The sequence below is a fragment of the Telmatherina bonti genome (genome assembly GCF_933228915.1).
Source record: "Telmatherina bonti genome assembly, chromosome: 21".
NCBI lineage: Eukaryota > Metazoa > Chordata > Actinopteri > Atheriniformes > Telmatherinidae > Telmatherina > Telmatherina bonti.
Genome location: NC_136630.1, coordinates 1,603,309 through 1,624,350, shown reverse-complemented (window position 1 = coordinate 1,624,350; position 21,042 = coordinate 1,603,309). Strand labels below are relative to the sequence as shown.

Genomic DNA, 21,042 nt, shown 5'->3' with positions numbered 1-21,042 from the left:
AGCTGGAATAACGCAGCTGGATTAACGCAGCTGGAATAACGCAGCTGGATTAACGCAGCTGGAATAACGCAGCTGGAATAACACAGCTGGATTAACACAGTTGGATTAACACAGCTGGATTAACACAGCTGGACTAACGCAGCTGGAATAACACAGCTGGATTAACACAGCTGGATTAACACAGCTGGAATAACGCAGCTGGAATAACGCAGCTGGATTAACGCAGCTGGATTAACGCAGCTGGAATAACACAGCTGGATTAACACAGCTGGATTAACGCAGCTGGATTAACGCAGCTGGAATAACGCAGCTGGATTAACGCAGCTGGATTAACGCAGCTGGAATAACGCAGCTGGATTAACGCAGCTGGATTAACGCAGCTGGATTAACGCAGCTGGATTAACGCAGCTGGAATAACACAGCTGGATTAACACAGCTGGATTAACACAGCTGGACTAACGCAGCTGGAATAACAGCTGGATTAACACAGCTGGATTAACACAGCTGGAATAACGCAGCTGGATTAACACAGCTGGAATAACGCAGATGGATTAACCCATCTGGAATAACACAGATGGATTAACGCAGCTGGAATAACGCAGCTGGAATAACACAGCCGGATTAACACAGCTGGAATAACGCAGCTGGAATAACGCAGCTGGAATAACACAGCTGGATTAACACAGTTGGATTAACACAGCTGGATTAACGCAGCTGGACTAACGCAGCTGGAATAACAGCTGGATTAACACAGCTGGATTAACACGGCTGGAATAACGCAGCTGGATTAACCCATCTGGAATAACACAGATGGATTAAAACAGCTGGATTAACACAGCTGGATTAACACAGCTGGATTAACACAGCTGGATTAACGCAGCTGGAATAACGCAGCTGGATTAACACAGCTGGATTAACGCAGCTGGAATAACACAGCTGGATTAACGCAGCTGGAATAACACAGCTGGATTAACACAGCTGGATTAACGCAGCTGGATTAACGCAGCTGGATTAACGCAGCTGGATTAACGCAGCTGGATTAACACAGCTGGAATAACGCAGCTGGATTAACGCAGCTGGAATAACGCAGCTGGATTAACGCAGCTGGATTAACGCAGCTGGATTAACACAGCTGGAATAACGCAGCTGGATTAACGCAGCTGGATTAACACAGCTGGATTAACACAGCTGGATTAACGCAGCTGGAATAACACAGCTGGATTAACACAGCTGGATTAACACAGCTGGATTAACGCAGCTGGATTAACACAGCTGGAATAACGCAGCTGGATTAACGCAGCTGGATTAACGCAGCTGGAATAACGCAGCTGGATTAACACAGCTGGATTAACACAGCTGGATTAACACAGCTGGAATAACACAGCTGGATTAACACAGCTGGATTAACACAGCTGGAATAACGCAGCTGGATTAACGCAGCTGGATTAACACAGCTGGATTAACGCAGCTGGAATAACGCAGCTGGATTAACGCAGCTGGAATAACACAGCTGGATTAACACAGCTGGATTAACGCAGCTGGATTAACGCAGCTGGACTAACGCAGCTGGATTAACACAGCTGGAATAACGCAGCTGGATTAACGCAGCTGGATTAACGCAGCTGGAATAACACAGCTGGATTAACACAGCTGGATTAACACAGCTGGATTAACACAGCTGGACTAACGCAGCTGGAATAACACAGCTGGATTAACACAGCTGGATTAACACAGCTGGAATAACGCAGCTGGATTAACACAGCTGGAATAACGCAGATGGATTAACCCATCTGGAATAACACAGATGGATTAAAACAGCTGGATTAACACAGCTGGAATAACACAGCTGGATTAACACAGCTGGAATAACACAGCTGGAATAACGCAGCTGGATTAACGCAGCTGGAATAACGCAGCTGGAATAACACAGCCGGATTAACACAGCTGGAATAACGCAGCTGGAATAACGCAGCTGGAATAACACAGCTGGATTAACACAGTTGGATTAACACAGCTGGATTAACACAGCTGGACTAACGCAGCTGGAATAACAGCTGGATTAACACAGCTGGATTAACACAGCTGGAATAACGCAGCTGGATTAACACGGCTGGAATAACGCAGCTGGATTAACCCATCTGGAAAAACACAGATGGATTAAAACAGCTGGATTAACACAGCTGGAATAACACAGCTGGAATAACACAGCTGGATTAACGCAGCTGGAATAACGCAGCTGGATTAATGCAGCTGGAATAACAGCTGGAATAACGCAGCTGGATTAACGCAGCTGGAATAACGCAGCTGGATTAACGCAGCTGGAATAACGCAGCTGGAATAACAGCTGGATTAACACAGCTGGAATAACGCAGCTGGATTAACGCAGCTGGAATAACGCAGCTGGAATAACGCAGCTGGATTAACACAGCTGGAATAACAGCTGGATTAACACAGCTGGATTAACACAGCTGGAATAACGCAGCTGGAATAACGCAGCTGGAATAACGCATCTGGAATAACACAGCTGGAATAACGCAGCTGGATTAACGCAGCTGGAATAACGCAGCTGCATTAACACAGCTGGATTAACACAGCTGGAATAACACAGCTGGAATAACGCAGCTGGAATAACAGCTGGATTAACGCAGCTGGATTAACGCAGCTGGAATAACACGTTAACACAGCTGGAATAACGCAGCTGGATTAACGCAGCTGGAATAACACAGCCGGATTAACACAGCTGGAATAACGCAGCTGGAATAACGCAGCTGGAATAACGCAGCTGGATTAACACAGTTGGATTAACACAGCTGGAATAACGCATCTGGAATAACGCAACTGGATTAACACAGCTGGAATAACACACCTGGATTAACGCATCTGGAATAACGCAGCTGGAATAACACGTTAACACAGCTGGAATAACGCAGCTGGATTAACGCAGCTGGATTAACGCAGCTGGAATAACGCAGCTGGAATAACAGCCGGATTAACACAGCTGGAATAACAGCTGGATTAACACAGCTGGATTAACACAGCTGGATTAACACAGCTGGACTAACGCAGCTGGAATAACACAGCTGGATTAACACAGCTGGATTAACACAGCTGGAATAACGCAGCTGGATTAACACAGCTGGAATAACGCAGATGGATTACCCCATCTGGAATAACACAGATGGATTAAAACAGCTGGATTAACACAGCTGGAATAACACAGCTGGATTAACACAGCTGGAATAACACAGCTGGAATAACACAGCTGGATTAACGCAGCTGGAATAACGCAGCTGGATTAATGCAGCTGGAATAACACAGCTGGAATAACGCAGCTGGATTAACGCAGCTGGAATAACGCAGCTGGAATAACACAGCTGGATTAACGCAGCTGGAATAACACAGCTGGATTAACGCATCTGGAATAACGCAACTGGATTAACACAGCTGGAATAACACAGCTGGATTAATGCATCTGGAATAACACAGCTGGATTAACGCATCTGGAAAAACACAGCTGGATTAACACAGCTGGAATAACACAGATGGAATAACAGCTGGATTAACACAGCTGGATTAACACAGCTGGATTAACGCAGCTGGAATAACGCAGCTGGAATAACACAGCTGGAATAACAGCTGGAATAACGCATCTGGAATAACAGCTGGAATAACGCAGCTGGATTAACGCAGCTGGAATAACGCAGCTGGATTAACACAGCTGGATTAACACAGCTGGAATAACACAGCTGGAATAACGCAGCTGGAATAACAGCTGGATTAACGCAGCTGGAATAACACGTTAACACAGCTGGAATAACGCAGCTGGATTAACGCAGCTGGATTAACGCAGCTGGAATAACGCAGCTGGAATAACACAGCCGGATTAACACAGCTGGAATAACGCAGCTGGACTAACGCAGCTGGAATAACACAGCTGGATTAACACAGCTGGAGTAACGCAGCTGGAATAACGCAGCTGGATTAACACAGCTGGATTAACACAGCTGGACTAACGCAGCTGGAATAACGCAGCTGGATTAACGCAGCTGGATTAACACAGCTGGAATAACGCAGCTGGATTAACACAGCTGGAATAACGCAGCTGGATTAACCCATCTGGAATAACACAGATGGATTTAAACAGCTGGATTAACACAGCTGGAATAACACAGCTGGAATAACGCAGCTGGAATAACGCAGCTGGAATAACACAGATGGATTAAAACAGCTGGATTAACATCTGGAATAACACAGCTGGAATAACGCAGCTGGAATAACACAGCTGGATTAACACAGCTGGATTAACGCAGCTGGAATAACACAGCTGGAATAACACAGCTGGATTAACGCAACTGGATTAACACAGCTGGAATAACACAGCTGGAATAACGCATCTGGAATAACACAGCTGGAATAACACAGCTGGATTAACGCAGCTGGAATAACACGTTAACACAGCTGGAATAACGCAGCTGGATTAACGCAGCTGGATTAACGCAGCTGGAATAACGCAGCTGGAATAACACAGCCGGATTAACACAGCTGGAATAACGCAGCTGGAATAACGCAGCTGGATTAACGCAGCTGGAATAACGCAGCTGGAATAACACAGCCGGATTAACGCAGCTGGATTAACGCAGCTGGAATAACGCAGCTGGATTAACGCAGCTGGATTAACACAGTTGGATTAACACAGCTGGATTAACGCAGCTGGAATAACGCAGCTGGAATAACGCAGCTGGAATAACACAGCTGGATTAACACAGCTGGAATAACGCATCTGGAATAACACAGATGGATTAAAACAACTGGATTAACACAGCTGGAATAACACAGCTGGAATAACGCAGCTGGAATAACGCATCTGGAATAACACAGATGGATTAAAACAGCTGGATTAACAGCTGGAATAACACAGCTGGATTAACGCATCTGGAATAACGCAACTGGATTAACACAGCTGGATTAATGCATCTGGAATAACACAGCTGGATTAACGCATCTGGAATAACACAGCTGGATTAACACAGCTGGAATAACACAGATGGATTAACACAGCTGGATTAACACAGCTGGATTAAAACAGCTGGAATAACGCAGCTGGATTAACACAGCTGGAATAACACAGCTGGATTAACACAGCTGGATTAACACAGCTGGAATAACGCATCTGGAATAACACAGCTGGATTAACACAGCTGGAATAACACAGCTGGAATAACACAGCTGGAATAACACAGCTGGATTATCACAGCTGGATTAACACAGCTGGAATAACACAGCTGGATTAACACAGCTGGAATAACGCAGCTGGATTAACGCAGCTGGAATAACAGCTGGATTAACACAGCTGGATTAACGCAGCTGGAATAACGCAGCTGGATTAACGCAGCTGGAATAACACAGCTGGAATAACACAGCTGGATTAACACAGCTGGAATAACGCAGCTGGATTAACGCATCTGGAATAACGCAACTGGATTAACAGCTGGAATAACACAGATGGATTAACGCATCTGGAATAACACAGATGGATTAAAACAGCTGGATTAAAACAGCTGGATTAAAACAGCTGGATTAAAGCAGCTCTTTGTGTCCATGGTGCCTTGACCAGAGTGACATAATAGGTCATATAGCTGGTCGGGCGTTTAGAAACCATGGAAACGTTTCCTCGCATCTGTTTATGTTTGTCCAGAACCAGACCGGCTCTCTGGGGGGCTTCCTTCCTCTCCTGATGGGGGGCGGAGCCTTGTCTGCGTTGGCTCGAGGACTCGGCGAGCCTCCAGCGGCGGGCCGGAATCATCCCCAGCCTGCAGACTCCACGGTATGAGTTTCACCCCGACGACCTCCGGCGCTGCGGCTTCCTGTCAGGTGGACAGATCCGGACCGTCGGTGTGAGGAAACCTGACGTAGACCGCAGACGGAAACGTCCCAACGTTCCAAACCAGCAGCTGTTCCCATGGAAACATGGAAGCTGTGACATGGTGGAATGGGATGTCCTGGGTCTGGGGGAGTTCTCCGGGTCCAGGTGTCCTGCTTTCTGATTCGTTGCAGCTCAAATAACTTTCTTTCCCATCGCCAGACTCCAGACTCCATCAGTTCTGCTGATGTCAGCCTCCTGGATCAGAATGGAGCGATGTCGGAGGGCTCCTCCTCCCCGGACCTGCCGCTGCCTGATGTCATGGCAACCAACACCAGTAAGAATCACCTCGTTATGATCAGCTCGCTTATCTGCAGGTTTGTGTGTCTGGACCATCATTGTAGACCTTGTGGACTGTTCGCAGCGAGCAGGGAGGATGGCGTCCCGATGAGCCACGCCCACCTGACAGAGATGATGTCGTGCTTCCTGAAAGGTCACGGACAGGCGCTGAGCCCGGAGCTTCTGCCCATGCTCCAACGCATCTGCGGTCAGGTGGCGCAGCTGCGACTGGACGGTGCCGTGACAACAGCGGTGACGGAGGAGAAGATGAGGAACAGCTGGTGAGTTTACCGAGTCCAACCACGCCGGTTCCGAGACATTGATCCGTTTCTAATCAGTCAGCCCAAAGAGAGGTGAGACCGGCCAATTACATGTCAGCGTGTAGACACGGGGAAGACCATGTACTGAAGGTCAAACTGAGCCTCAGAAGGAGGAAGGAAGGAGATTTAAGACATGGGGACCCCTCGGCGACAGGCAGCGGGACCCCTCGGCGACAGGCAGCGGGACCCCTCGGCGACAGGCAGCGGGACCCCTCGGCGACAGGCAGCGGGACCTCTCGGCGACAGGCAGCGCGACCCCTCGGCGACAGGCAGCGGGACCCCTCGGCGACAGGCAGCGGGACCCCTCGGCGACAGGCAGCGGGACCCCTCGGCGACAGGCAGCGGGACCCCTCGGCGACAGGCAGCGGGACCCCTCGGCGACAGGCAGCGGGACCCCTCGGCGACAGGCTGCGGGACCTCTCGGCGACAGGCAGCGGGACCCCTCGGCGACAGGCAGCGCGACCCCTCGGCGACAGGCAGCGCGACCCCTCGGCGACAGGCAGCGCGACCCCTCGGCGACAGGCAGCGCGACCCCTCGGCGACAGGCAGCGCGACCCCTCGGCGACAGGCAGCGCGACCCCTCGGCGACAGGCAGCGCGACCCCTCGGCGACAGGCAGCGCGACCCCTCGGCGACAGGCAGCGGGACCCCTCGGCGACAGGCAGCGCGACCCCTCGGCGACAGGCAGCGCGACCCCTCGGCGACAGGCAGCGGGACCCCTCGGCGACAGGCAGCGGGACCTCTCGGCGACAGGCAGCGCGACCCCTCGGCGACAGGCAGCGGGACCCCTCGGCGACAGGCAGCGGGACCCCTCGGCGACAGGCAGCGGGACCCCTCGGCGACAGGCAGCGCGACCCCTCGGCGACAGGCAGCGGGACCCCTCGGCGACAGGCAGCGCGACCTCTCGGCGACAGGCAGCGCGACCCCTCGGCGACAGGCAGCGGGACCCCTCGGCGACAGGCAGCGGGACCCCTCGGCGACAGGCAGCGCGACCCCTCGGCGACAGGCAGCGGGACCCCTCGGCGACAGGCAGCGCGACCCCTCGGCGACAGGCAGCGCGACCCCTCGGCGACAGGCAGCGGGACCCCTCGGCGACAGGCAGCGCGACCTCTCGGCGACAGGCAGCGCGACCCCTCGGCGACAGGCAGCGGGACCCCTCGGCGACAGGCAGCGGGACCCCTCGGCGACAGGCAGCGCGACCCCTCGGCGACAGGCAGCGCGACCCCTCGGCGACAGGCAGCGGGACCCCTCGGCGACAGGCAGCGGGACCCCTCGGCGACAGGCAGCGGGACCCCTCGGCGACAGGCAGCGCGACCCCTCGGCGACAGGCAGCGGGACCCCTCGGCGACAGGCAGCGGGACCTCTCGGCGACAGGCAGCGGGACCCCTCGGCGACAGGCAGCGCGACCCCTCGGCGACAGGCAGCGCGACCCCTCGGCGACAGGCAGCGGGACCCCTCGGCGACAGGCAGCGGGACCCCTCGGCGACAGGCAGCGGGACCCCTCGGCGACAGGCAGCGCGACCCCTCGGCGACAGGCAGCGGGACCCCTCGGCGACAGGCAGCGGGACCCCTCGGCGACAGGCAGCGGGACCCCTCGGCGACAGGCTGCGGGACCCCTCGGCGACAGGCAGCGGGACCCCTCGGCGACAGGCAGCGCGACCTCTCGGCGACAGGCAGCGCGACCCCTCGGCGACAGGCAGCGCGACCCCTCGGCGACAGGCAGCGGGACCTCTCGGCGACAGGCAGCGCGACCCCTCGGCGACAGGCAGCGCGACCCCTCGGCGACAGGCAGCGCGACCTCTCGGCGACAGGCAGCGGGACCTCTCGGCGACAGGCAGCGGGACCCCTCGGCGACAGGCAGCGCGACCCCTCGGCGACAGGCAGCGCGACCCCTCGGCGACAGGCAGCGCGACCCCTCGGCGACAGGCAGCGCGACCCCTCGGCGACAGGCAGCGGGACCCCTCGGCGACAGGCAGCGCGACCTCTCGGCGACAGGCAGCGGGACCCCTCGGCGACAGGCAGCGGGACCCCTCGGCGACAGGCAGCGCGACCCCTCGGCGACAGGCAGCGCGACCCCTCGGCGACAGGCAGCGGGACCCCTCGGCGACAGGCAGCACGACCCCTCGGCGACAGGCAGCGGGACCCCTCGGCGACAGGCAGCGCGACCCCTCGGCGACAGGCAGCGGGACCCCTCGGCGACAGGCAGCGCGACCCCTCGGCGACAGGCAGCGGGACCCCTCGGCGACAGGCAGCACGACCCCTCGGCGACAGGCAGCACGACCCCTCTGCGACAGGCAGCACGACCCCTCGGCGACAGGCAGCGGGACCCCTCGGCGACAGGCAGCGGGACCCCTCGGCGACAGGCAGCGCGACCCCTCGGCGACAGGCAGCGGGACCCCTCGGCGACAGGCAGCGGGACCCCTCGGCGACAGGCAGCGGGACCCCTCGGCGACAGGCAGCGGGACCTCTCGGCGACAGGCAGCGCGACCCCTCGGCGACAGGCAGCGGGACCCCTCGGCGACAGGCAGCGGGACCTCTCGGCGACAGGCAGCGGGACCTCTCGGCGACAGGCAGCGCGACCTCTCGGCGACAGGCAGCCCGACCCCTCGGCGACAGGCAGCGGGACCCCTCGGCGACAGGCAGCGGGACCTCTCGGCGACAGGCAGCGGGACCTCTCGGCGACAGGCAGCGCGACCCCTCGGCGACAGGCAGCCCGACCCCTCGGCGACAGGCAGCGCGACCTCTCGGCGACAGGCAGCGGGACCCCTCGGCGACAGGCAGCGCGACCCCTCGGCGACAGGCAGCGCGACCCCTCGGCGACAGGCAGCGCGACCCCTCGGCGACAGGCAGCGCGACCCCTCGGCGACAGGCAGCGGGACCCCTCGGCGACAGGCAGCGCGACCCCTCGGCGACAGGCAGCGCGACCCCTCGGCGACAGGCAGCGCGACCCCTCGGCGACAGGCAGCGGGACCCCTCGGCGACAGGCAGCGCGACCTCTCGGCGACAGGCAGCGGGACCCCTCGGCGACAGGCAGCACGACCCCTCTGCGACAGGCAGCACGACCCCTCGGCGACAGGCAGCGGGACCTCTCGGCGACAGGCAGCGCGACCCCTCGGCGACAGGCAGCGCGACCCCTCTGCGACAGGCAGCGGGACCCCTCGGCGACAGGCAGCGCGACCCCTCGGCGACAGGCAGCGCGACCCCTCGGCGACAGGCAGCCCGACCCCTCGGCGACAGGCAGCGCGACCCCTCGGCGACAGGCAGCGGGACCCCTCGGCGACAGGCAGCGCGACCTGTCGCCGAGGGGTCCCGCTGCCTGTCGCCGAGGGGTCCCGCGACCTGTCGCCGAGGGGTCAGCGAAACTGAACGCAGGTAATGGTGGAACGTTTATCATGGCGCCCATTACACCGATGCCCACGGCAGACTTCTGCATGTTGAGCCATTTTTCACTCCGTCTTTGAGTCTGTTTAAAGAAGTCGAGCCACTTTTCTAGTGATCCTGCAGACATTCTGTACTTAAGGTGAACCAGCGCGTAGTTTACGCCGTTTCCGGGAGCAGCGTAAGCCCCTCCCCCTTCCAGACAAAGTCGCGGCGTCTAGCTGTAAGAGGTGATTAATCACCTCAGACTGAGGTCGCCACTGATCGATCCAACCTGGTTTACGGTCACAGTATTATGTGTGGATGTGTGTGGATTAATTAGATAGAGTTTTTTAATAGAGTCCCACCCTTAGTTTTTATCTAGATATTTTATCTGATTTGGACAAAGAAGTAAGACGCCAGCGACCTGTTCAGGAGGATCTGAGGAAGGACTGGAATCAGACAGAAGTTTCCACAGCAGTTCGGTCTGAAATGGACTCATGTTGTTTCAAACTACGCCATTCAAATGAAACGTTCCTTCACAGCTTCACGCTCTGCAGGAATGAGATGAAACTCCAGGAAGGCGCTGAGCTTGAAACAAGGCAGGTTTTTGTTTGCGAGCAGCACTTCTGTCATGGCAGGCGTGGAAACAGAAGCTGCTTTCTGCAGCTGAACAACGGCTGCGCTTGTCTGCGTTTCATCCCGTACTGATCTGCAGCTGGAAGCCAGCACACGCCAGCTTTCTTCCTGCCTACGCCCTGATACATCTGCTGGGTGTCACCATGGCAACGGGACGGCATGGCGTTCAGTTGTGGTTGCGATGAGTTCAAGGGCGATCAGGATTATTTATGTGTGAACGACCAAACTGAGACCCAGCTGAAAGAGGACTGAGACATCCTAACTCCAGGAGAAGATGGCAGCCCGACGGTACGTCTTTCCACTGAAGTGTTTTAGATTTTAGATGGAGATAAAGATGTTATTCTGAGGTTTGTTTGAACCCGGCTGATAGTTTTTACTCTCATCTACCACAGTAAACTTTTATTCACCATCATGTCAATGATGTTTCACAATTTGCTATGAAATCACACCAACTGCTTTGCCTGGAATTTCTCCAACCTGGCAACAAATACCTTTTTCTAATATTTCTAACAGCCTGGCAGTCAAGACACTGGTCTGAAACTGGACTAAACAAACCTGCATCTCTGATGGGATGGGGTTGCGTTAGTGCCGATGGCATGGGCAGCTTCCACATCTGGATGTTTTAGAGCAACATCTGCTCCCATCCAGACAACGTCTAACTCATTCATTATCCGAACTGCTTGATCCAATTCAGGGTGTCGGGGAAGCTGGATCCCAGCAACCTTTGGGCGAAAGGCAGGGTACACCCTGGACATCTTGCCAGTCCATCGCAGGGACACACAGAGACAAACAACCACTCGTGCTCACTCTATTTAAAGTAACCAGTTAAACTAACATGTGTTTGGACGGTGGGAGGAAGCTGGAGTACCTGGAGAGAACCCACGCATACCCAGGGCCAACATGCAAACTCCACACAGAAAGACCGCTGTTCAAACCTCGAACCAGCAGCCTTCTTGCTGTGAGGCCACAGTGGCACCACTATGCCACCATGCAGCCCCAGCGTCTAACTGAAAAGATGGAAAGTCGGTTATACATCCCTGCATTCTCTGGCTGAAGCCCCATGTGTCTGATTGATTATTTTTATCTTTGGAGAAATCTCTGGGTCTTTCAAGCAAAATATGCTAAACCCATTGTCATTAACTTGTCTGGGCGATGACCTAAACTGTGTAAAATTTGGACTCAGCAACATACAGCCCAATTCTCTCTCGGCTGGCCTGGGAACGCTTCGGGATCCCCCCACAGAGTTGGTAAATGTGGCTGGGGAGAGGGAGGGATGGGCTTCCCTGCTGAGGCTGCTGCCCCCGCGACCCGACCCCGGATAAGCGGGAGAAGATGGACGGATGAATGGATGGACACAAACAAAAATTTATTTCCAGTTTTACTTTGGAACTTTTCACTGGTGAAAATTAGGGGTTCATTTTACCTTAAAATTCAAAGTGAGCAACACGACTCGATCGTCCTGCTCTGTCCAACTTTGCCTCTTTTACTTTGTCTGCATACCAAGGAGTCCCGCGGACGAACAGAGCGATGATCTCCTCGTTGAAGAATAGCTCAAACAGTTCCCCTTCAGACACATCCTTGTCTTATAAATGTGGCCCTGCAAGTTCAGGGAACTGTCTTACTGTGTTTCGGCGCATTCATTCAGTGTTTGCAAAAAGGGCGCATGAATGCGCCGGCAGTGTGTTGATGGTTAATATCTCAAAAACGGCTGGGTGGATATGCATCAAACTTTAAACACATATTTTTGAGGTCACCCAGAGACAAGATGTGCAAGATGGCAGGGTTGGAGGAAGTGGGCGGGGTTTATGAGCAAATGAAAATGGCTCCGCCTCCAGATTGTGAAAAATCCATAAAGATCACCAGTTCATCGTGGAGAGCAAAGATTTTGAGGATACATCTCATGCCATGGATTGAAGTGTTGCAACGCTTCACTGCACCCTGCAGTCTACAGACAAGTCGCGTAGAAGTATGCCAATGAGCTGAATGTTGGATCTTTTGGCAGGTGACCCAGCACCAAACTCGCTGTAGGCACTCTCTGCATCGTCCTTTTAAGTCCGTTAAATTTCACAATTCATCAAAGCATCAGTCTACTGGATTTGTTTCATTTAGTCATAAAACACCTAAGAAATTCAACCATTTATATTTCAGCAAATATCAATCTGGGATGCTCCCAAAAAATTCCTAGAGCCCTAAACACATCTCCGGTCCTCTGTGGACACTTTCATCACTTTTACACAAACTGTTTTTTAATGAATATTTACATTTTTGAGATAAGGTGCCAAAAACACCTGTGCGTGCGTGCAGGCAGTCAGAAATTATTCCCAGCATACCGACGCTGTCCTGTTATTTTTCAAAAAAAATTGCACCGTCTTGCAGGCACTGTGGAGCACTGGCTTCATCAGGAACTTTAAGTAGATGGGCAGATTGAACTGGAGGATTTGTCAGAAAGGTATTTTCAAAGCTTTGTGTAGATCAGGCAGAGAAAAGTGACATTAGACAAAGTGGGCGTGGCTTATGACACTTTGCTTCTTGGTTTTACACACACTAAAAAAACATGGGTTAAAAAGAACCCAACTTGGGTATTGTTTAACCCAACAGCTGGATAACTATTGGACCAACCCAGCAGTAGTTAATTTGACCCAGCAAAATGGGTAGTGCAATTTAACCCAACTGGATGGGTTACATATGTAATATAAATGTTGGGTCAAATCAAGTACAACCCTGGGTACCTTCTACTGTATAAATTGGTTAAACATTATGCAAACTATACTTAATTCTACCACAAAAATGGTGATTCTCATGATGCATTTTACTGTAAAAGAATACTAATCTCTCAGTTACATTAAAGGACAATAGACAATTAGAAACAGTATCAGAATCTAAAAATGTTTTATTATATTTTTGCATAAAAGCAAACAATCTTACATTACAGCAGTGCAAGTATTTTAAGGATTGTTAGTTTTTTTTTTTAAAGGATTCAAGATTTTTTAAAAGGGTAATGAAAACCAAAGTTACAATAAACTTAAATATATTTGATGAAAGGAGACAAAAAGGTTTAAAAACCCAATGAAGATTAACATCTTAACATAAATAGATGCTTCAAATATCCATTTGAATTCTTAGCAATAACCACACAACTGGCTCATAAATGACTCCTTCTGAGCATGAGGTAACTATAAACATTTTATATAACAATATATTTTGAACATTAACACACTTAAAACAATCCAGAGCCAGCATTTAACAAGGTAGATCCACTCTCAGCAGAAAAAAAATGAAAAAATAAAAAAAAACAAGAAAAGAAGTCATATCCAGTCTACCTGCGAGCAAGTACTGCTGCACGCAAAAACTTAACAGGCTTTGACTCATGTCCTTCCATTCCATACACTCCATTTTGGAGGAATTCCCAACTGGTTGCAGAACTTCTTTTTTGCGGTTGGATCCATTTAATGGAGGCCAGGTGTGTTGTAAAAGGGATACATAAAAAACCTGCAGGACATCGGCCCTTGAGGACCGACTTTGGACAGCCCTGATTTAAGATGATCCAAAGTGACCCATACATGTCTGTATTCTAACAGTATACAAATGGACCATTTGTTTACTGTCTATAGTTATGAGGAGACCTTAAAAATTAAGTTTGAGAAACACTGGGAGTAAAAGCTTAAAAAGCAGAGATAATGGCATTTAGGGTGCCTAGTACAGCGCATGTACAGAAATACATTTTCTGAATTATTCAATAAATTGACTGGCACATTCTTAACCAATTAAACTGGGCCTCGGTTGGCTCTGTTCTTGGATAATTGTTTTCCAACCTCTTCAAAATGTTTTTACCCAAAACACCGATCTGCCAGCTCATGTGTCAAAAAGCATTGTGAGCCTGCTGATCTGCCCTTTTGACCAACACCCCAAAAACAATGTGGATGCTGGGTTCAATTGGTTAAAATGAACACATTTCTAATTAGATATTGAGGGACTTACAGGCTTACGGTCGATAAACGCCAATTTTGACTCCTCGATGGTGTGCTGGAATACTTTTCGGCCAACTTTGTACACAGTTGGTGGAAGGAGCGTTGCCCAGGGCCAGTTCCCCCAAACAATCTGTAGGAAGACAATTTTCTAAGTGGCATATCTGGGATTTGGCCATTTAGTAGCAAAATAAAACACCTGCTGAAATTAACATTTCCATAGCCTGCTGTACAATATAATAATGCATTACCGGGTGTTAATCCATCGAGGGAAGAAGTCAGTTTCCCTTCCGTCTTGCCAGGTGCAGAATCTTTTCGGCATACAATGTCAGCCAGGTTTCAAAGAGTTTTGGTGCAGCCTCTCCATGTAAGACTTAAAAGTCTAAAACAAATTGACGTAAACAAGTTAAATGTAGTAGCTAACATGCAGAGAAAAGATTGTAGTTAACAATGAATCCTCAAGATGTTCTCCTTCTTAACGTACCATGCCTGGAGTGAGTAGATGAGGAAACTCTTGGCACATCTCCTGAATGTCCCACTTGTTTTCCCTGATCATCTTGGCCCTGTTTGATTGAATACTTTATTTGCCGTTGCAAAAGGTACAGCACTATAATTGTGCAAGAATGTCAAAATGATAAGTACTTACAAGTCCTCTAAAATGTTTGAGGAACTTGAGCCTGGGGCCTGTTCTGGGAATCAACTGTTTGACGGTCCCCTCGTCTAAAAGAAGGAAACTCTCCTGATCTCCTGATCCCTCGTCTGAAAGACAAAACACAGAGACACTCTTTTTAAAAAGAGAACAGCTACAAGAATGGAACCATTTGCATAAAGATATTGGAATAAGAATGCATTTTTTATTTTCAAGAAACACTAAGTGAGCACTTAAATACAAGCCAATCAATTACATTGATTTCTCTACATAATTTTTTTTACCTTGCTATGCAGGCTATCTGCTTGCCATAAACACGAAAAATCCTGTGCTTACCTTTAAAACAACTTATAAGATCTGTCAGCTGCCACTGGGTCAGTTTGTCAACAACATTGACCTGCAAGGATAACAGAAAAAAATTAAGAGACTAAATTTGGCTTGGAAATAACTTTTTTTTTTTTTTTTTTTTAAACAAACATGACTGTAGAATATTGATAGCAGGAAATGGGTCAACTTAGCTTCAGTGTAAGAAATGTTTAATCCAATGTTTACAATTAAGTTTAAACAAAATGTTGGTGTAAATTAGACAAAAGTAAAAGTACGAATCTCCTACTAATTTGCTTTTGCAGGGAAACAAATAAGAAAAGCTTGGGCTGTGATATAGGATATATTAGCTCAAGTTCCATTGACGTTTTCTTCTTAATAACTACATTGCTGACTTAAAATGAACGGGACACACGGTGCATTATGTCAACCTTAATTTTGTTGCTGTATCCTCCAACATTTCCATTGCATTTTAAATACGCTAGGTAAATTTTGACGTGGCAAATGTTCTCAAAATGTAGCTCCAGCCTGACAGTTCTCGCTGCTCAACACACGCGTTTCAAGCCCAGCTCCTGTTAGCTCTCATGCACCCAGCTAACCGGAAAAGTACCAGACTTGAAAGAAAACTAGCAGGATAGTTAGCTCGCTAGCAGCCAGGCTAGTGAACCAGCGAGCTAGCTGCCTAACACTGGATGTTTCATTAATTCGTGTGGCATGGCATGCATGTCAACTGTATCTGTGTGTGCTTTCATGATAACGACGCTAAAAAACTTAAACATGAAAAGGAAACGTAGGACGGACAATGTGAATTATATCTGCAGAATGCACATACCTTTGCAATCCTGCGTCAGACGATTTTTCAGATTGCCGCCCAGTTCTTCGTGGTGGATGATGGGAAAAGTCGAAATGATGACGTATGACGTCTTGACGTTTAACGCATAAACAACCCAGGTGTTGGGTTAACTGTTGTTTGTTGGGTTGATTGATTTTTATCTTAGACTGTATATGACCCGACTGTGTTTAACCCAATGCATGGGTTCACAAAAATAACCCAAATAATAACCCAAAACCCATGTTATAACCCAAAATGGGTTACACATTTCACAACCCAGCAGTTGGATTGATAGAATAACCCAGCATTTTTAAGGGTGCACTTTCAGAAATCACTCAAAATGGCCTCTTTGGCCTCCAGATTCTGGCCAAACAGCTTGTGGCCAATGCCTGCGTCTGCACAGAGTGGGGCAACGGCGAGAGCCGGGAAATCAAATCAAACTTTACATGTATAGCACTCGCAACCCAACACACACAACCCAACACACTTGTGTGTGTTGGGTTGTGTGTGTTGGGTTGTGAGTGTTGGGTTGTGTGTGTTGGGTTGTGTGTGTTGGGTTGCGAGTGTTGGGCTGTGTGTGTTGGGTTGTGTGTGTTGGGTTGCGAGTGTTGGGTTGCGAGTGTTGGGCTGTGTGTGTTGGGCTGTGTGTGTTGGGTTGTGTGTGTTGGGTTGCGAGTGTTGGGTTGTGTGTGTTGGGTTGCGTGTGTTGGGTTGTGTGTGTTGGGTTGCGAGTGTTGGGTTGTGTGTGTTGGGTTGTGTGTGTTGGGTTGCGAGTGTTGGGTTGTGTGTGTTGGGTTGCGAGTGTTGGGTTGTGTGTGTTGGGTTGCGAGTGTTGGGTTGCGAGTGTTGGGTTGCGAGTGTTGGGTTGTGTGTGTTGGGTTGCGAGTGTTGGGTTGTGTGTGTTGGGTTGTGTGTGTTGGGTTGTGTGTGTTGGGTTGCGAGTGTTGGGTTGCGAGTGTTGGGTTGCGAGTGTTGGGTTGTGTGTGTTGGGTTGCGAGTGTTGGGTTGTGAGTGTTGGGTTGCGAGTGTTGGGTTGTGTGTGTTGGGTTGCGAGTGTTGGGTTGTGTGTGTTGGGTTGCGAGTGTTGGGTTGCGAGTGTTGGGTTGCGAGTGTTGGGTTGTGTGTGTTGGGTTGCGAGTGTTGGGTTGTGTGTGTTGGGTTGTGTGTGTTGGGTTGTGTGTGTTGGGTTGCGAGTGTTGGGTTGCGAGTGTTGGGTTGTGTGTGTTGGGTTGTGTGTGTTGGGTTGCGAGTGTTGGGTTGCGAGTGTTGGGTTGTGTGTGTTGGGTTGCGAGTGTTGGGTTGCGAGTGTTGGGTTGTGTGTGTTGGGTTGCGAGTGTTGGGTTGTGTGTGTTGGGTTGCGAGTGTTGGGTTGCGAGTGTTGGGTTGCGAGTGTTGGGTTGCGAGTGTTGGGTTGTGTGTGTTGGGTTGCGAGTGTTGGGTTGTGTGTGTTGGGTTGCGAGTGTTGGGTTGTGTGTGTTGGGTTGTGTGTGTTGGGTTGCGAGTGTTGGGTTGCGAGTGTTGGGTTGTGTGTGTTGGGTTGCGAGTGTTGGGTTGTGTGTGTTGGGTTGTGTGTGTTGGGTTGCGTGTGTTGGGTTGTGTGTGTTGGGTTGCGAGTGTTGGGTTGCGAGTGTTGGGTTGCGAGTGTTGGGTTGTGTGTGTTGGGTTGCGAGTGTTGGGTTGTGTGTGTTGGGTTGCGAGTGTTGGGTTGCGAGTGTTGGGTTGCGAGTGTTGGGTTGTGTGTGTTGGGTTGCGAGTGTTGGGTTGTGTGTGTTGGGTTGTGTGTGTTGGGTTGCGAGTGTTGGGTTGCGAGTGTTGGGTTGCGAGTGTTGGGTTGTGTGTGTTGGGTTGTGTGTGTTGGGTTGCGAGTGTTGGGTTGCGAGTGTTGGGTTGCGAGTGTTGGGTTGTGTGTGTTGGGTTGTGTGTGTTGGGTTGCGAGTGTTGGGTTGTGTGTGTTGGGTTGCGAGTGTTGGGTTGCGAGTGTTGGGTTGTGTGTGTTGGGTTGCGAGTGTTGGGTTGCGAGTGTTGGGTTGTGTGTGTTGGGTTGCGAGTGTTGGGTTGCGAGTGTTGGGTTGCGAGTGTTGGGTTGTGTGTGTTGGGTTGTGTGTGTTGGGTTGTGTGTGTTGGGTTGCGAGTGTTGGGTTGTGTGTGTTGGGTTGCGAGTGTTGGGTTGCGAGTGTTGGGTTGTGTGTGTTGGGTTGCGAGTGTTGGGTTGCGAGTGTTGGGTTGCGAGTGTTGGGTTGCGAGTGTTGGGTTGTGTGTGTTGGGTTGCGAGTGTTGGGTTGCGAGTGTTGGGTTGCGAGTGTTGGGTTGTGTGTGTTGGGTTGCGAGTGTTGGGTTGCGAGTGTTGGGTTGTGTGTGTTGGGTTGCGAGTGTTGGGTTGCGAGTGTTGGGTTGCGAGTGTTGGGTTGCGAGTGTTGGGTTGTGTGTGTTGGGTTGCGAGTGTTGGGTTGCGAGTGTTGGGTTGCGAGTGTTGGGTTGTGTGTGTTGGGTTGTGTGTGTTGGGTTGCGAGTGTTGGGTTGTGTGTGTTGGGTTGCGAGTGTTGGGTTGCGAGTTTGATTTGATTTCCCTGAAAAGGTCCTGAGGTCATATGGCAGGCTGTTTTAAAGACGAGGACCATAGAACTGATCCAAAGGTGGGACCATAAAACTGAAACCAGGTCCCGCTGTGTGTTTTAGTTCTAATTTTCTGTACCAGAAGGCTTTCGGGAAGGCCGGTACCAGAAGACCTCTGGGTCCGCATGGGCTCATAACTTAAAAGAAGGTCAGATAAATAAGGAGGGCCGAGACCATTAAGACATTAGTAAATGACTAAAAGAACCTTCAAACCAATCGTGAAACGCACCGGGAGCCAGTGCAGCAGGTGTAGGTGTGATGTCTTCCCGGTCCTCGTCAGAACTCGCCGAGTTCTGCAGACTGGAAGGAAGACCAGAGAGCAGGGAGGTACAATAATCTGTTCTACTAGAATAAAAGCATCAGCATCTCCATACTGGCAGGAGAGAGAAACGGGCGACTGGCGATGTTTTTAGATGATAAAATCCTGTTTTTGTAACGTTTCTGATGTGTGGAATAAAATTCATCTCAGAGTCAAATAAAACCCAGATTTCTCTCATTGAGAGGGATGGAAACCTTGCAGTCTACGTAAAATGATCTCTTGTCTTCAGTCCTGGTTGAGCTGTAAAAAGTTCTCTGCCATCCATGACTTTGTATCTAAAATACAGTTTAAGAGGGTTTAAATCGACCCCAGGTCATCAGGAGACACGGCGATGTAAAGCTGCGTATCATCAGCGTAGCTGTGGAAGGCAACGCTGTATGACCTCCCCAAAGGGCAACATATACAGATTAATAAGTATTGGGCCCAAAATGGATCCTTGAGGAACTCCACACTGGATCTCGTGGTTCCTGAGGAGCATGTATCCAAACTTACCTGTTGATCTGTGAGATAGGAGTCAAACCATTTAAAAGCGGTACCTGAGATGCCCACCAGACCTCTGAGTCTAGTTAATAAGATCTGATGGTCTACTGTGTTGAAGGCGGCACTAAGATCCAGCAGAACCAGAACAGAAAGTTTCCAAGTTACATCTAATGTCATTAACAATGTTTAAAAGGCGTCTCGGTGCTGCGGTTCTTCCTAAAACCAGACTGATATCTTTCTAAAATACCGTGTTTATTTAAAAACTCATTTAATTGGCTAAAAACAACTTTTTCTAAAACTTTACTTAAGAAGAGCAAGTTGGATACAGGTCTGTAAGTATCCATAATGTTTGGATCTAAATGACTCTTCTTCAGAAGGTCCTCACCTCCTTACAGGCCGATGGGAAGAAGAGAAGAGAGCAGTTTACTATGTTTAAAAGCTCCGGCCTATAGAAACCATGAAATGTTTTACCAGCGATGTGGGAATGGGGTCTAAAAGGCCGGTTGTTGGGTTGGGCTGGGAGAAAACTCCACCAAGCATGTTTGCATCAACCAGAACAAAACTCTCCAGTGTTTCGTCAGGTAAAAACGATGCTTCAGACCTGTTAAAATCCACACGTCCTCGCATGCAGGATCTGATGCTGCCATGGAGGACCTGTTAAATTCTGTGTTTATTAAAAGATCAACTGTTTTAAATAGGAATCTGGCTTATTTCTGTTTTGTGTGATTAAATTGGAAAATATGAGATTCTTGTCTGTTTTACTTTACTGTTGGAGGTGGAGAGTTCATTCATTTATTATCCGAATCCCTGAGGGAAGGGAGGGTGGAGCCGATCCCTGCAGCCTTTGGGCGGAAGGCGGGGTACACCCTGGACATCTCGCCAGTCAGTCGCAGATGTGGAGAATTCTCTAAAAAATCTCTAAGTGAATTATTAGTTTAGTTTTTCTCCACTTTCTTTCTGCTTTCCTGCCGTTCCTTTTCATTTCTCTGATGCCGTGATTTCTCCACGGCGCTCTAGTTTTAACTTTTAGAGGTTTTATCTTCACCGGAGCATGAGTGGCTGATTTCAGTTTCCCATTAAAATGATCTACAATAAAATCACAGGAAGGAGGTGAGGTCTGAGCAGACGTTCGGTGTGAAACATGAATAACATTTGTAGCCACCTCACACTTCTCCCCGGCGCCTCCTGCTGGTTAAAACTGGTGATAAAACACAGAGTAGTGGTCAGACAGCGGCAGGTCAACAACGGAGGACACAGTGGTGGACATCTGGACCAGGGCCAGAGGACCAGGTCCAGAGGACCAGGGCCAGAGGAACAGGGCCAGATGACCAGGGCCAGATGACCAG

General features: G+C 50.4%; 1 protein-coding gene across 1 annotated transcript in view; it reads left to right on the top strand.

Moving 5' to 3' along the window:
- Positions 1–21,042, top strand: part of cUnh10orf88 (chromosome Un C10orf88 homolog) — a 67,576-nt gene that overhangs the window by 32,299 nt on the left and 14,235 nt on the right. Inside the window, exons 7-9 of the mRNA XM_079260978.1 lie at positions 5,696–5,824; positions 6,083–6,197; positions 6,285–6,480. Coding sequence (XP_079117104.1) covers positions 5,696–5,824; positions 6,083–6,197; positions 6,285–6,480 — 440 coding nt within the window. The remainder of the gene's footprint in view (positions 1–5,695; positions 5,825–6,082; positions 6,198–6,284; positions 6,481–21,042) is intronic.